Genomic DNA, 15,605 nt, shown 5'->3' on the forward strand with positions numbered 1-15,605 from the left:
TGGAACTGTAATAGTATCTGGCCTATTGTATGCATGCATGCTCAGTTGCTTTAGTCATGTCTGACTCTTTGCGACCCTGTGGACTGTAACCCGCCAGGCTCCTCTGTCTATGGATTCTCCAAGCAAGAATACTGGAGTGGGTCGCCATGCCCTCCTCCAGGGGAACTTTCCAGCCCGGGGATCGAACCTGTGTCTCCTGTACTACAGGCAGATTCTTTACTGCTGAGCCACCAGGGAAGCCCATCTGGCCTATTACAGACATTCAATATATTTATCTAATTTAGGGATCTTAGAACACTTTATAGTTTTGGAGGTATGTTTCTGCTTCAAATTCCTTATTTATCAAACGAGACACTGAAACTGCAAAAAGCTGCCTGATGCCTGGGAAAAGCCCATCCTGGCCTCTGGATCTGTAGCCTGGCCCTCTTCCTCTCCTACACAGTCTATCTTCAGTGACATGAACTGTTTCAAAGTGTGAGAAACTTGTTTATCTTAATCGAAGATAAGCGTTACAGCGAAGCATCATAATCCATGTTGACACACCTCTGAGCCTGGGCTCTTGTTCTTGCCTCTGATTTGCACACTTGTGTCACCTTTCTCCTTTGGCTGACTATGGATGCATGTTCTTCTTCAGGACTCACCTGGAGCATTGCCTCCAGGAAACTGTCCTGATTACCCAGGCTGGGCTGAGTGCCCTTCTTCAGGCCCCATCAAACCTGGACCCAGCTGTGTCATAGCCCTCAGGTTCAGTATAGCTACTTCTTAGGTACTCAGTCTCTGCATTGGTGCTGAATGCTCTGCATTCAGGATGACTGCTTCCTGAATCCTATTCTGGCCTCTTATCACTTTCCAGCTTGCATCCTCCCCTTATCCTGCATCATGCCCCTGCCTGTATTCCCCCTAAGTTTGTACCACTCTCCAACCTGTATCCCTCTCAGCTTTTATTCTCCTAGCCTATACCCCTCCCAACCTCCGTACCCTCAACATATTCCCCATCAAGCAATATAACTCTCCAATAAGTCCATATCCCCAGCCCATATCCCTCCCAGCTTGCATCCCTTCCTATCTCAATGTACCCTAGTTTGCATCTTTCCCCACCAGACTGTGTATACCCACCTAATCCCTCCAGCCTCTATCCCTCTGTGAAAGGAAAAATTCTAAAACAGCTTCCCAGATTCCCAGCCCTTGATATGCACACACCTTCTCCCATGTATTCAGTCCAACTCTAATTTAGGTGGTGCTGTGAAGGGATTTTGCAAATGTAATTGAGGTCCCAAATTGACATTAAAATACAGAGATTATCTGGGTAGGCCTGATCTAATCACACGCAAGCATGCATGCTCAGTCATTTCTGACTATTTTCAAACCCATGGACTGTAGCCCACCAGACTCCTCTGTTCTTGGAATTTTCCAGACAAGAATTTTGGAGTGGATTGCCATTTCCTTCCCCAGGGGATCTTCTGGACCCAGGGATCAAACCTGTGTCTCCTGCATTGGCAGGTGGATTCTTTACCACTGAGCCACCTGGGAAGCCCTGATCTAATCACATGAACCCTTTAAATCTGGGTCTAGAGGTTGGAGACAGAGAAATGAGGGAGATGTGAAGCATGATGGCAAGGATCGACAGATGTCCTCTAGTTGCTAAGAGTGGCTTCTGCCAACAGCCTCTGTTCCATAACTACAAGGAACTGAATTCTTCCAACAGCTGTGTGAAACCTGGAAGAGGACCCTGAGCTGTAAAAAGGAATACAGCCCAGCTGACACCTTAGATTTTAACCTTGTCATACCCTGAACAGAAAATTCAGCCACACCATGACTTGGACTTCTAATAAATGGATGCTGTTTTAAGCCACTAAATTTGTGATGATTTGTTACGCAACCATAGAAAACTAACACAACCCCACCCAGCCTGTATCTCCCCAGTGTGTATCCCCCTCAGTCTATATCCCCCACCAGGATGTATCTCCCCAGCTGGAATCATTCTGCAGCCTGTTTTGCAACCCCCGCAACATTGTTTTCCCTGGCCTGTGTTCCTCCCAGCTTGTACGATTCCCCAGCATGCTCCCCATATGTGCTCCCTGCCCACATATACATATGTCTGTCACATGCAACGACCTCATCAATGCAGACACACACACTCCAGTATCCCTAACACCAGCACCAACCCATATGCCCAGCACATCACCCTAAGTGACTCAGCCCAAGGAACACACTGGTCGAATCCACAGTCTACATTACCAGATGGAAATTTTGTCTCCCTTCCAAGTCCAGGGAGCAGGGCTGGGCATCCCAGAAGGAAAACTGGTGTCTCTCCTCCTTTGCTCCCTTCAGCCTCAAGCCAATCATAAGCAGCCAGTCAGCCCTCCAGGTGGCCAAAGGCATTCCCTTTCTAAAGGAAATAAACTGGCCTCAAACCCCCTGGCCAAAATCCTTTCCTCTCTCCTCTCTAAGGATCTGAAATGCCTTTCCTTCAGGAGTATTGCTGACATCCCTTCTTGCTCTGAAGTCCCCACCTCTGTTCCAAGAGCCAAGCCTTCTTTCATCTTCTTTTGGACATTTTTTCCCCCACCAGTGCTATCCCACAACTTACACTTGCAAGATAGTGCCTTCTCAGTCATGTATTCCTCCATATTATATCCTTGTACCTAAACTGAAATTCTCTCTGAAGTGTTTGGGATGAGTGGCATAAGTAGCTAATTGTTGTTGTTGTTTAGTTGCCAAGTTGCATCCAGCTCTTTTTGACCCCATGAAATGTAGCCCATCGGACTCCTCTGTCCATGGAATTTCCCAGGCAAGAATACTGAGTGGAATGTCATTTCCTTCTCCAAAGTATCTTCCCAGCCCAGGGATCGAATCGGCATTTTCCTGCATTGGCAAGATTCTTTACCAGTGAGCCACCTGGGAAGCCCAAGTAGCTAATACCTACCTTCAAAAAGCAAACATTAGGTGAAGAAGATGGACTATAAGACTAGAAGGATAAATAATTTTATATATAATAACCCCGTGAGGTATAGTTATTACCTTTATTTCACAGGCAAGGAAATTGAGGCTCAGAGAGGTTAAGTAAGTTGTCAAAGGTCACACAGCAAGCAAGCAACAGAACTGAGATACCAACTCAGGCAGTCTGGCTCCAGAGTCCATCCTCTTGCCTGCTCCACTGAACACTTAGTATATGTCAAAATCCCTGTGCCAAGCAGAGTATGTGTATGATCTACGCAACAAAGGAGAAGGAGAGAAAGCAGAGATAACTGTGTGCTGAAGTGATAGAGAAATTTCCCACAGAGCAGTGCGGCTTGAGCTAGCATGACAGGAAACTTAGGACTCAAGGTTACAAGGGTAGGGTGTTCAAGTCGGGGGAATGGGATCAGCTAGGCCTAGGAGTGAGAACATACATTTTCTGGTAGCTTAATTTGCATAGGAGAGTCATAGGAAATAAAGCTGGAGAACAGATTGCTTAAATAAATAAATAAATCTGAAGACCAGTCTTAACTACTGGACCACTAGGGAAGTCCTCTGTGTCATATTCTTATTCCCTGCCCACCCCTCCAAAAAAAGGTTAAAATAATGCGTTACATTAAATGTCATCAGCAAAATGCTTGCGTGTGTGCTGAGTCGATTCAGTCGTGTCTGACTCATTGCAACCCTATGGACTGTAGCCTTCCAGGCTCCTCTGTCCATGGGATTCTCCAGGCAAGAATACTGGAATGGACCTCCCAGGGATCTTCCCAACCCAGGGATCAAACCCATGTCTCTTATGTTTCCTGCATTGGCATTACCTCTCCTGCATTACCATTACTGCCACCTGGGAACCCCCCATCAGCAATATCCCTTTCAGCAAACTCTCAAAACATGGAAGAGGCCCATAGCTGTTAGTTCCCTTTCTATTTCCTCAGTGGGCAGCAAGAAGGAAGCAGTGGAGGTAACAGGATTTTTCATCAGGCAGCCGGGCCAGGCCCAGGACCAGGGACACCAAGAGAAGGCAAGGCCTGGAGAATAAGGCTGGGTCCCAGGGTGCCGGTGACATGCCTTCACAGCTGGTGAACAGCTTGCTGGGATCAACCTGCAGGGCTTGTTCACAGATGTTCATAGAGAGGTGAATGGAGTCAGAAGTGGGCCCCAGCGGAGGTATCAAACACCTAAGAGGGCATGGAAAAGGAAGGGAGTTTAAACAGGAAGTATGTGTATAGAGGGAGGGAACGGGGATGAGGAGGGATTTTGGAGTGGGGTTTACAAAGTGCTGAAGGCAAGTGCTTTCAATTTAAAAAAAAAAAAAAAGCCAAAATTGGAAAATCTTTGTCCTGGGACCAAGATTCAGGGACAGCCTCCCCTGAGGAAACTGATGAGAAAAGGACCAGGGTTTGGTGACAAAACAAAGACCCAGTTATAAAAACTGGGATAGAAAATGGGAACAAGGTTGGAGCTGGGTGACAAGATCAGAGCAGGAGGAACAGCTGTGACCTGGTGCTGAGTCACTGTGACCTGATGCTGAGTCAGTGGAAGACAGACCTGATTGGACCCAGGCTTGAGGGCACAGATGGAAGTCCGGAGCCCTAGCTGTGAGCTGGGGCGGACAGTGAGAGCAGGAACCTGAGTACTGAAAGGGAAAGGGCAAACATTCGATGGAATCTTGCAGACAGGTTCTCCCAGGCAATAGCAGATGACAAATTCTTTTCACCAGTTTTGCCTGTCACTCATCTGGGGGGAGCCTGTTAAAAATGCTAGTGGCCAGCGCTCCTCAGACTTAACGAATTAGAATCTTTATTGGTAGGGACAAGTCATCTGGATCGGGGGAATCTGATGCACACTGACGCTGGAAACTGAGAGGTTTAGATTCTAGATTTCAGAAGGATAGTCTTCCTTACCTTGATTCTGAATTTTTGTATTTGTTTCCCCCCCCTACCATCTAAAGAAAGTAACTTGCCTCTAATAACCACATGCAGTTCAGACTGAGGTAGGTTCAAATAGATTCTTTTTGATGTGGCAAAATATATATAAGATAAAACATACCATTTTAAACATCTTTAAGTGTAAAATTCAATGATATCAAATTATGTTGTGCAACCGTCACCACTATTTCTTCTCTTTTTCATCACTGCTAACAGAAATTCTGTACCTTTTAACCAATGATTCTCTATTTCACCTGCCCCCCTACTCAACTCTGGTAACCTCTAATCCACTTTCTGCCTCCACAGTTTTGACTATTCTAGATATTTCATGTAAGTAGAATCATACAGTATTTGTATCTGGCTTCTTTTGCTTGGCATAATGTTTTCAAGGTCCATCCGAGTTGTAACATATATCAGAACTTCATTTCTTTCTATGGTTGAACAATATCCCATTGTAGGTATATCATGTTTTATTTACCCATTCATCTGTTTATGGGCACTTGGGTTCTTTCCACTTTTTGGCTATTGTGAATAATTCTTCAATCAACATTATCATGTAGGTATCTGACTGAATGACTCTTTTCAGTAGTTTGAGAATATTCTGAGGAGTAGAATTGCTGTGGTAATATGCTAGGTTACATGTGTTTAACTTTTTGTTGTTGTTCAATCATTCAGTCGTGTCTGACTCTGCAACCCCACAGACTGCAGCATACTAGGTTTCCCTGTCCTTCCCTATCTCCCAGAGCTTGCTCAAACTTACGTCCACTGAGTTTTTAGGGAACTGCTAAACTGTTTTCCAGAGGCTGCACCATTTTACATTTCCATCAGCAATGTACTATGGTTCCACTTTTTCCACATCTTGAATAACATTTGTTTTCTAGTTTTTAAATTATAATTATCTTAATAGGTGTGAAGTTGTACCTCTTTGTAGTTTTAATTTGCATGTCTACAGTGACTAATGATGTTGACATCTTTTCACGTGTTTACTAGCTATTTGTATACCTTCTCAGGGGAAATGCCTATTTAATAATCCTTTGCCCACTTTTAAATTGGGTTGTTTGTCATTTTGTTGTTGAGTTGTAGGAGTTGTTTACATACTGTGTATTTTAAATCCTTGTGAGATATATGATGTGCAAATATTTTCTCAAATTATATAGGTTGTCTTTCACTTTCTTGATGCCTTTTGATGGACAAGAGTTGTCAGTGTTAATGACGTCCAGTGCATCTAATTTTTTAAACTGTCGCTTATGCTTTTGGTGTCAAATTAAGAATTCAGTGCCAAATTGAAGGTTATCAAGGTTTACTCTGTTTTCCTCTGAGTTTTATAGGTTTTCCCTTATATTTAGGTTATTGATCCATTTTTCATTAATTTTTATATATGGTATGAGGTAGGGTGGTTCAACCTCATTCTTTTGCGTGTAGAAATCCTGCTGACCCAGAACAGTTTATTGAAGAGATTATCCTTTCCCTATTGAATAGACTTGCTGCCTTTGTCAAAGATTAATTGGTCATATTATTACTGTTCAATGGGTATAGAGTTTCAGATTTGCAAGATGAAAAGAGTTTAAAGATGGATGGTGGCAATAGTTGCTCAACAATGTGAATATACTTAATGTCACTAAACTGAATACTTAAAAATGGTTAAGATAGATTTTATATCACATATATTTCACTACACTTTTTAAAAGTAAATTGACCATAGATGAATGGGTTTATTTCTGAACTCTTAATTCTGTCCCACTAGTCTATACGTCCATGGGGTCGCAAAGAGTCAGACACGACTAAGTAACTGAACTGACCAACTGACTGAGTCTATACATCTATCCTTATGCTAACAGCACACTGTTTCAATTACTGTCACTTTTAATAAGCTTTGAAATTGGAACGTGTGATTACTCCAATTTTGTTCTTTTTCAGAATTGTTTTGGCCTTTTAGGTCCCTTGCAATTGCATATGAATGTAAGGACCATCTCTTTCATTTCTGCAAACAGTTTTGGAATTTTGATAGGGATTGTGTTGAATCTGTAAATAGGGGTATTACCATCTTAACAATATTTAAGTTTTCTAATCCATGAATACAGAATGTCTTTCCATTTATTTCAGTCTTCTTTCTTCTTTCTTTCAGAAATGTTTTGTAGTTTTCAGCTAGGGTAGGTTCTTAAACTATAATGTTTTTCTTCCCTTGCTTAGTATGACACACTTTAGATCAAATAAGAAAAGAGTAAAACTTACAGGAAGGCAATCAATATTTTCTTCATTTCGTTGGCACCCACCTATGAGAAAAAAAAGACTTATAGATCACTCAGTATTAAATGAGCATTTATTGACAATTCTTTCTATTTTGAGCCCTGAACTAGGTGCTGGTTTCCATAAGTTTAAAATAGTATGAGTATCAGGTTGAAATCCAAACAGTGATGCTATAATGGGAAATACTACAAAGCAGCCTTGGACAGAAAGCCGAGGGAACAGAAGCACAGCAGAGCTAAGGTCTGTAAGGAGTGTCAGAAAGAGGCTTTGAAGGTGAAGTGAAATTTTGCCAGCCAGAAAAGGGGAATGAAGACAACATTTGAGGGTGAGGATGTGAACCACAGCATGGGGCAAGGCAAGTTCAGGAAACGCTAAGGATAGCTGCTCATTTGAACAATTGTTAAAAAAAGAAAAAATAAGGCACATTGTGTGTGCTAGGTTGCTTCAGTCATGTCCAACTCTGTGTGACCATATATATGGACTGCAGCCCACCAGGCTCCTCTGTCCATCGGATTCTCCAGGAAAGAATAGTGCCTTCCTCCAGAGGATCTTCCTGACCCAGGGATTGAACCTGTGTCTCTTACATCTACGTGCGTTGGCAGGCACGTTCTTTACCACTGGCACCGCCTGGGAAGCCCCTAAGGCACATAATCTGTTAATATATTCCTTTCAAAAAAGATGATGGATTTTATTTTATTTTTGGCCATGTATCACAGTGTATGGGATCTTAGTTCCCTGGCCAGGCATCAAACCTGAGCCCTCTGCAGTGAAATGGCAGAGACTTAACCACTGGACAGCCAGGGACGTCCCAAGATGATGCATTTCAAAAGTGAGGAATAGAATAAAGGCTACACAGTAAATAACAGTATTTTCATCAATGTTAATTTCTTGATTTTGATACTTGTACTGTGGTTAGGGGACTTCCCTGGTGGCTCAGATGGTAAAGCGTCTGTCTACAATGTGAGAGACGTGGGTTCAATCCCTGGGTTGGGAAGATTCCCTGGAGAAGGAAATGGCAACCCACTCCAGTACTCTTGCCTTGAAAATCCCATGGACGGAAGAGCTTGGTGCAGGCTACCATCCATGGGGTCGCAAAGAGTCGGGCACGACTGAGCGACTTCACTTCACTTCACTATGGTTAGGAGAGACAATGTTTTAGGAGGTACACACTGAAGTATTTAAGCGAAGGGGGCACCTTTTAGCACAAGTTACTTTCAAATGGTTCAGGGAAAATAATATGTTTGTATATAGACAGAAAATCATAAAGTAAAAATGGCAAAATGCCAACAAGTAGAGAATCAGAGTGAAAGGTGTAGAAGAACTTTTGTGCTGTCCTTGCAACTTTCTTATAATTCTGAAATTAATTTTAAAAAATCTTCCCCCAAAAGTAATGATGTCTCTTCTCTACAATACAAATGGAGTTGTGAAAAAAAAAAGAACAAGTTCTGTTTAAAATGTTTTTATACACATAGAAAAATATCTGAAAAGACACCAAACTACCTATCAGTGAGTACTTCTAAAGAGTAGAAGTAGGTTGAGAAAAGGAGTATTTAAATTTACTTTATACATCTTTGTATTGCAACTATTTTATTAAGAACATGTGTTAATTTTGTAATTAAAACTAAAATCACAGAAGACATTTTAAAAGACCTGGGGGTAATAATTAATGGCTAAGGAACACTTTTCTATTGTATGATAATAGGGAAAGGGTGGTAAGAAAAAATATTTTTTAATAAAGAAAAATACATACATCAAAACATACATAAAAATCAGCAAATAGATGTGATGAGAGTGGTTTTTATGTCCCTGAGAAGCTTTTCTTCAGAAACTGAGAAGTCAAAAATCTTACCACGTTGTTCTCCCTGTTTAATGCTCCATTGGTAAGGAAAATCAAAGAAACTCTCATAGTAATTTAAGCAAAAAGCCTACATCTTCACCTTAATTACTGCCTACATTTGCAGAAGCCAAGGTTGTTTTTGTTCATTTGACAACTTCTATGGGATGACAAAAAAAATAAAATAAAATTACAGCCTGTTGTATTTTTCTAAGCCCACCCGAATGATCAAACTGAATTAAATACTCACTAGAATCACTAGAATCTTTAAAAAAGAGAGAAGTTCCATTTAGTATATGTATAGATGAAAAGGGAAATATAAAAATGACACCAGTAAGCCATTACCCAATATCCTGCTTCTGGCCCCAGAATAGAAAGACCACTAACTCACACTTTCCCCAGGGTTAGAAGTGGCTCAAAACAGAAGTGATATAAAGTGTCCTAAACCAAGGCCATGGATATGCTTCATCTGCTCAGTTCAAGAGAGGACCAAAGGAGGTAGGTTAAGTCTTGGGCATCAGCCTCTGCAGAATATCGAATGGCAAGCTCAGAAGGCTCAGATCATCGGGGTTCAGTCTATTTTCTCCCAATTCCTCCCACTGCTGAATACCATTGTCCTGGTCCCTCAGCCCCAAGGGCATAGGCTTATCTGTTGCTGTCCTGGGTTGTTAACTCCCAAGACTCAGTAGAGGAGAGGACTGTCTTGAGTAATCTGTCCTACTTGTGATTCTTTTAATAAACGAGGACATTCTTCTGGTTGGATTCTTTTGTATCCAAGGACAACATCTTTCAACTATTGATACATTTTAAACTAAAATATGCTCAGTATATAAACTCTGGATATGAATATGACATAGGTTTCTTCTTTAGTAAAAGAAAAAGTTATAGAAGCTCCCCAATCACAGGTTGAAAACTACCTCACTTTTTAAAATTCTAAATCCCAAATTTAATGATTGCAAATTTACTTTTTAAAGATATTTACCTTAAAGCTTGAATATTCATCTATTTATTCAAAATTATTTATTATCACTGTGATTTTCAATAAAACATATTTCCTCCCTTAAGAATCATATACACTAATAAGCTTTTTTTTTTACTTTTAAAAAGAGACCAATAAGAAATCACCTAAATATATCATCTTCAGCTTAGTTCAGTTCAGTCGTTCAGTTGTGTCTGACTCTTTGCGACCCCATGGACTGCAGCATGCTAGGTTTCCCTGTCCATCACCAACTCCTGGAGGTTACTCAAACTCATGTCGATTGAGTCGGTGATGCCATCCAACCATCTCATCCTCCGTCATCCCCTTCTCCTCCTGCCTTCAATCTTTCCCAGCATCAGGGTCTTTTCAAATGAGTCAGTTCTTCACATCAAGTGGCCAAGTATTGGAGTTTCAGCTTCAGCATCAGTTCTTCCAATGAATTTTCAGGACTGATTTCCTTTAGGATGGACTGGTTGGATCTCCTTACAGTGTAAGCGACTCTCAAGAGTCTTCTCCAGCACCACAGTTCAAAAGCATCAGTTCTTCAGCGCTCAGCTTTCTTTATAGTTCAACCCTCACATCCATACACGACTACTGGAAAAACCATAGTTTTGACCAGGTGGACCTTTGTTGGCAAAGTAATGTCTCTGCTTTTTAATATGCTGTCTAGGTTGGTCATAACTCTTCTTCCAAGGAGAAAACGTCTTTTTTACCAGTTAGATAATATATTGTTTTGGGCAAGTTTGCTGAGTGACACACACACAGAGACACACATACACACAACAATAGAATCTTGCTCACAAAGAATTGTCTTGTATTGGTGACACAAAATTCAACTTCATTTTGCACTACACTGTATGTAGGTATCTAGCCATTTTATATTTTATTCTCCTGAGATCACTTAATTTTGACAGCATTTAATTTGTCTTAAGGTATATTCTGAACCAGAATAAATATTGGATAAATACTGTCCTCACTAAAAAAAGAAATGCTAAATCTCAGGTCATACTGTAGAACAATTGAAATAAAAGTCATATTTTAGCAAAAAAAAAAAAAATAGTATCCTCACTGACATATTACAAAGCAACAGAAAGCAGTTCTGAGCAATAGCATTGAAAGGAAGCTCATGTGTTTTCCTTCCTCAGGTTAGCTCTTGACAGAATTTCAGAAGTACCATTTTAAAAATTGTAGCCATTGAGATAACCATCTAACCACTCTTAAAAAGCTGGGTCTCTGTATTCTTTCTTTTCAAAAATGTATCCGAGGTGGATCAGAAATTAAGTGTATGACACCATAAATGTATCAGAAAAAAATGGGTAAATTTTTTTATAGTCTTGCATTATGGAAATATTGTCTAGATATTACAGTTATTCCAGAAGCCATAAAATGATAAAATAGTTCACATAAAAATTGCAATTCTTAAAGGTAAAAATTACTTTAATAGACTTGAAAGAAAAACTAAGAAAAATATTTGCAGCAAACATGACATAAAAGGACTGATTTGTTTAATAAACAAAGAGCTCTTATAAAAATACAAGCAGTGATGAAATCAAGGAGGAACTGGGAGGTTGACAGGCTATTTCCATTCCCTGTTCTCTACTCTTTGATAAGGACAATTGACTTTTCTCAGTCTTACGTAAAGTACTGTGCAATCACAATTGCAAGCAAGGTCCTTAGCTTTAACCTTTCCAACAAAGTTTCTTACCTTTGAGCTCTTCCTATATAGATATTCTGGTGTTGCCACTAGTAAGATATCACTCAGTAAAATAGTTAGCAAAAACATAAATAGGCAATATAAAATAACCACATGTGGTTTTTAATACCAATCATTATTATAAAAAATTATATTAAAAAATCATGCAATACCATTTTTTGTCTATCAAATAAGCAAAGAATAAAAAGATGATACCTTGTGCTTGAGAAGGTGAGAAAATGGGCATTCTTATTTACAGCTGGTGGGAGTGTAAATTGGTACAATTTTGGAGGATACATAAAGGGTATATCTATCTATATAGATAGATACTGAAACAGAACTAGCAATTCCACTTCTAGAAATTTATCCCATAGATATACTTGTCCATGTTCACAAACATTCAGGGATGTTCATTAGCTTTTGATAATAGTGGAAAGCTAAAAATAACCTAAATGTCAACAAAAAGTCTCTGAAAAAAAAGAGACTATAGCTATTAAAAAGAGAGAGGTGAGAGTATATTACAGACTTAATTAGATTTCCAAGTTATGTGAAAAATAAGTTTTAGAACCAGTGATCACATTTGTGTAAAATAATGTGTATGTATCTATACATATGTGGGAAGAAAGAGCACATTTTACATATTTCTGTACATATGAATATATTCCAAGAAATAAATGTTAATAAAAGATGTGGTATGGACCTAACAGAAGCAGAAGATATTAAGAAGAGGTGGCAAGAATACACAGAAGAACTGTGCAAAAAAGATCTTAACGACCAAGATAATCACAATGGTGTGATCACTCACACTCACCTAGAGCCAGACATCCTGGAACGTGAAGTCAAGTGGGCCTTAGGAAGCATCACTACAAACAAAGCTAGTAGAGGTGATAGAATTCCAGTTGAGCTATTTCAAATCCTACAAGATGAGGCTGTGAAAGTGCTGTACTCAATATGCCAGCAAATTTGGAAAATTCAGCAGTGGCCACAGGACTGGAAAAGGTCAGTTTTCATTCCAATCCCAAAGAAAGGCAAAGCCAAAGAATGTTCCAACTACTGCACAATTGCACTCATCTCATATGCTAGTAAAGTAATGCTCAAAATTCTCCAAGCCAGGCTTCAGCAATATGTGAACCATGAACTTCCAGATGTTCAAGCTGGTTTTAGAAAAGGCAGAGGAACCAGAGATCAAATTGCCAGCATCTGCTGGATCATCGAAAAAGCAAGAGAGTTTCAGAAAAACATCTATTTCTGCTTTATTAACCATGCCAAAGCCTTTGACTGTGTGGATCACAATAAACTGTGGAAAATTCAGAAGGAGATAGGGATACCAGACCACCTGACCTGCCTCTTGAGAAACCTATAGCAAGCAACAGTTAGAACTGGACATGGAACAACAGACTGGTTCCAAATAGGAAAAGGAATATGTCAAGGCTGTATGTTGTCACCCTGCTTATTTAACTTATATGCAGAGTACATCATGAGAAATGCTGGGCTGGAGGAAGCACAATCTGGAATCAAGATTGCCGGGAGAAATATCAATAACCTCAGATATGCAGATGACACCACCCTTATGGCAGAAAGTGAAGAGGAACTAAAAGCCTCTTGATGAAGGTGAAAGAGGAGAGTGAAAAAGTTGGCTTAAAGCTCAACATTCAGAAAACTAAGATCATGGCATCCAGTCCCATCACTTCATGGCAAATAGATGGGGAAACAGTGGAAACAGTGGCTAACTTTATTTTGGGGGGCTCCAAAATCACTGCAGATGGTGATTGCAGCCATGAAATTAAAAGACACTTACTCCTTGGAAGGAAAGTTATGACCAACCTAGACAGCATATTAAAAAGCAGAGACATTACTTTGCCAACAAAGGTCCGTCTAGTCAAGGCTATGGTTTTTCCAGTAGTTGTGTATGGATGTGAGAGTTGGACTGGGAAGAAAGCTGAGCACTGAATAGTTGATGCTTTGAACTGTAGTGTTGGAGAAGACTCTTGAGAGTCCCTTGGACTGCAAGGAGATCCAACCAGTCCATCCTAAAGGAGATCAGTCCTGGGTGTTCATTGGAAGGACTGATGTTGAAGCTGAAGCACGAATACTTCGGCCACCTGATGTGAACAGCTGACTCATTTGAAAAGACCCTGATGCTGGGAAAAATTGAGGGGAGGAGGACAAGGCCACGACAGAGGATGAGATGATTGGATGGCATCACCGACTCAATGGACATGGGTTTGGGTGGACTCCGGCAGCTGGTGATGGACAAGGGAGGCCTGGTGTGCTGCGGTTCATGGGGTCTCAAAGAGTCAGACACGACTGAACGACTGAACTGAACTGAAAAGATGTTTTTATCTTTTGGACTTAAAAAAAGGTGATTGAATATTGTCAAAAACTACAAAGCATCTTTGAATTTTTCCATAAAAATAAAATTACATTTGGAAAAAAAGTTTAGTGTTTAAGACAAAACATCTGCCAAGTGTATTTAGTTTGACATTTTTTCGTGTCCTGTTTACCAAACTAGAAACAAACTTCGAATCAGTTAACTGATATAATTAGAAAGAAGTGCTACCTCAGAATGATATGTTTAATGATATATTTGCACTGTGGAATACATTGATCTATAAATGCAAAAAAGACTACAGCCAGGAGAAGTGTGTAGAGTTAAGCAGCATGATGCTCACTGAGATAGCCCAGTTCTCCTTAGTTATCTTCCCCGTTGCCTTCTCTCATATGCAAGAGAGAATAATAGTGCAAACATCAAAACTATTTATCTCTGGGAAGTCTAAAACTAGGTGGTCCTGAAAGACTGTGTTCACCATACTAAGAAATCTAGAATTTGTTCATGATAACCGTTAAGCAGTTTTAAGTAAGAGGACGGCATGATCAGGATTGGGTTTTACAAAAATCTCTTGGGCAGCACTGTGAGAAATGGGAAGGAGAAGGACAATATTTAAGGTAGAAAATTGCAGTAACATAGGAAAAGGATGATGAGTACTTCTGGTTTTTAAAGAACATATCAAGTTACAAATGAGGACACTGGTCCTCTGGTTGGACCCTGAGGCCCTGGGAGGAACTCTGGAGGACAGTGCTGAGGCAGTTTATGGAAGCCTTTGGCAGTGATGGTCAGGCCCTTGGAGGCAAAGGCAACGACAAGGAGTGGTACTGGTTATACAAGGTGGCCCACTTGGCCAAAGCTATGGAGGTTACTTCCCTGAAGGACATTTCTTCCCTTTGCCCATCTTAAGAGTCTGAGGTTTTTTCACTCCTTCCCAGGGAAATCCCTCAAGGTCCTGAAAGTCTTGTCCATTCTGAAACAGATCCAGGGAAGTAAATGATTGAGGTTGAAGGAATTTGTGACCACTGGGTTGATCTGGCAGTCCAAATGCCCCAAGAAAGTGAAACTATCATCCATGGTGTCATCATTCTGACCAAACCACCTTAATTCTGTGAGATGAAGCAACTGTAGGGAAAAACAAAATCAATAAGTGCTTTATTCTTGCCAGGATATTCTCTTTGCAAGGTGACAGGGCGCTGGGTCTCATTAGGGACACATCTTATTCTTGCTTCTAAAACAACTTACACTATCTCTCTGCTCTTGTGCCTAAGACACTGCTGCTAATGACTGATGTGGACAACTGCTGTAACCCTGCTAAGAGCTGTACTTCTACTTGAGCAACTTTGCTAAAGCCATCTTTCATGCCATCTCCAAGTCCTGCAGCTATGAGACCCCTGAACTCTGCAATAAGATTGGATTCGCCAAATTTAACTCTCAGGGATTTAGTGATTATATAGACTCAGGTGACAGTGCAACGAACCCAGAGACTCCTTCTGTGGCTACCATGTTCAGTTCTTGTAGTAAAAGCAAAAGTAAAGAAAGAGTGAGAAAGATAATGAAGATCTGAACTAATCTGAACTACTAGTGCAGTAGTAGTAGCAAGGATAGAGAAAGGGTAACAGACTGAGATATACAGGAAG

At 40.4% G+C, this 15,605-nt stretch overlaps 1 protein-coding gene across 1 annotated transcript in view; it reads right to left on the reverse strand.

Annotated features, from left to right (window-relative positions):
* ARMH4 (armadillo like helical domain containing 4) overlaps nt 1–15,605 on the reverse strand; it is a 258,708-nt gene that overhangs the window by 156,578 nt on the left and 86,525 nt on the right. Inside the window, exon 7 of the mRNA XM_060418098.1 lies at nt 7,119–7,159. Within this exon, the coding sequence (XP_060274081.1) occupies nt 7,119–7,159 (41 nt within the window). The remainder of the gene's footprint in view (nt 1–7,118; nt 7,160–15,605) is intronic.

This window comes from Ovis aries, chromosome 7, assembly GCF_016772045.2.
Source record: "Ovis aries strain OAR_USU_Benz2616 breed Rambouillet chromosome 7, ARS-UI_Ramb_v3.0, whole genome shotgun sequence".
NCBI classification, from domain to species: domain Eukaryota; kingdom Metazoa; phylum Chordata; class Mammalia; order Artiodactyla; family Bovidae; genus Ovis; species Ovis aries.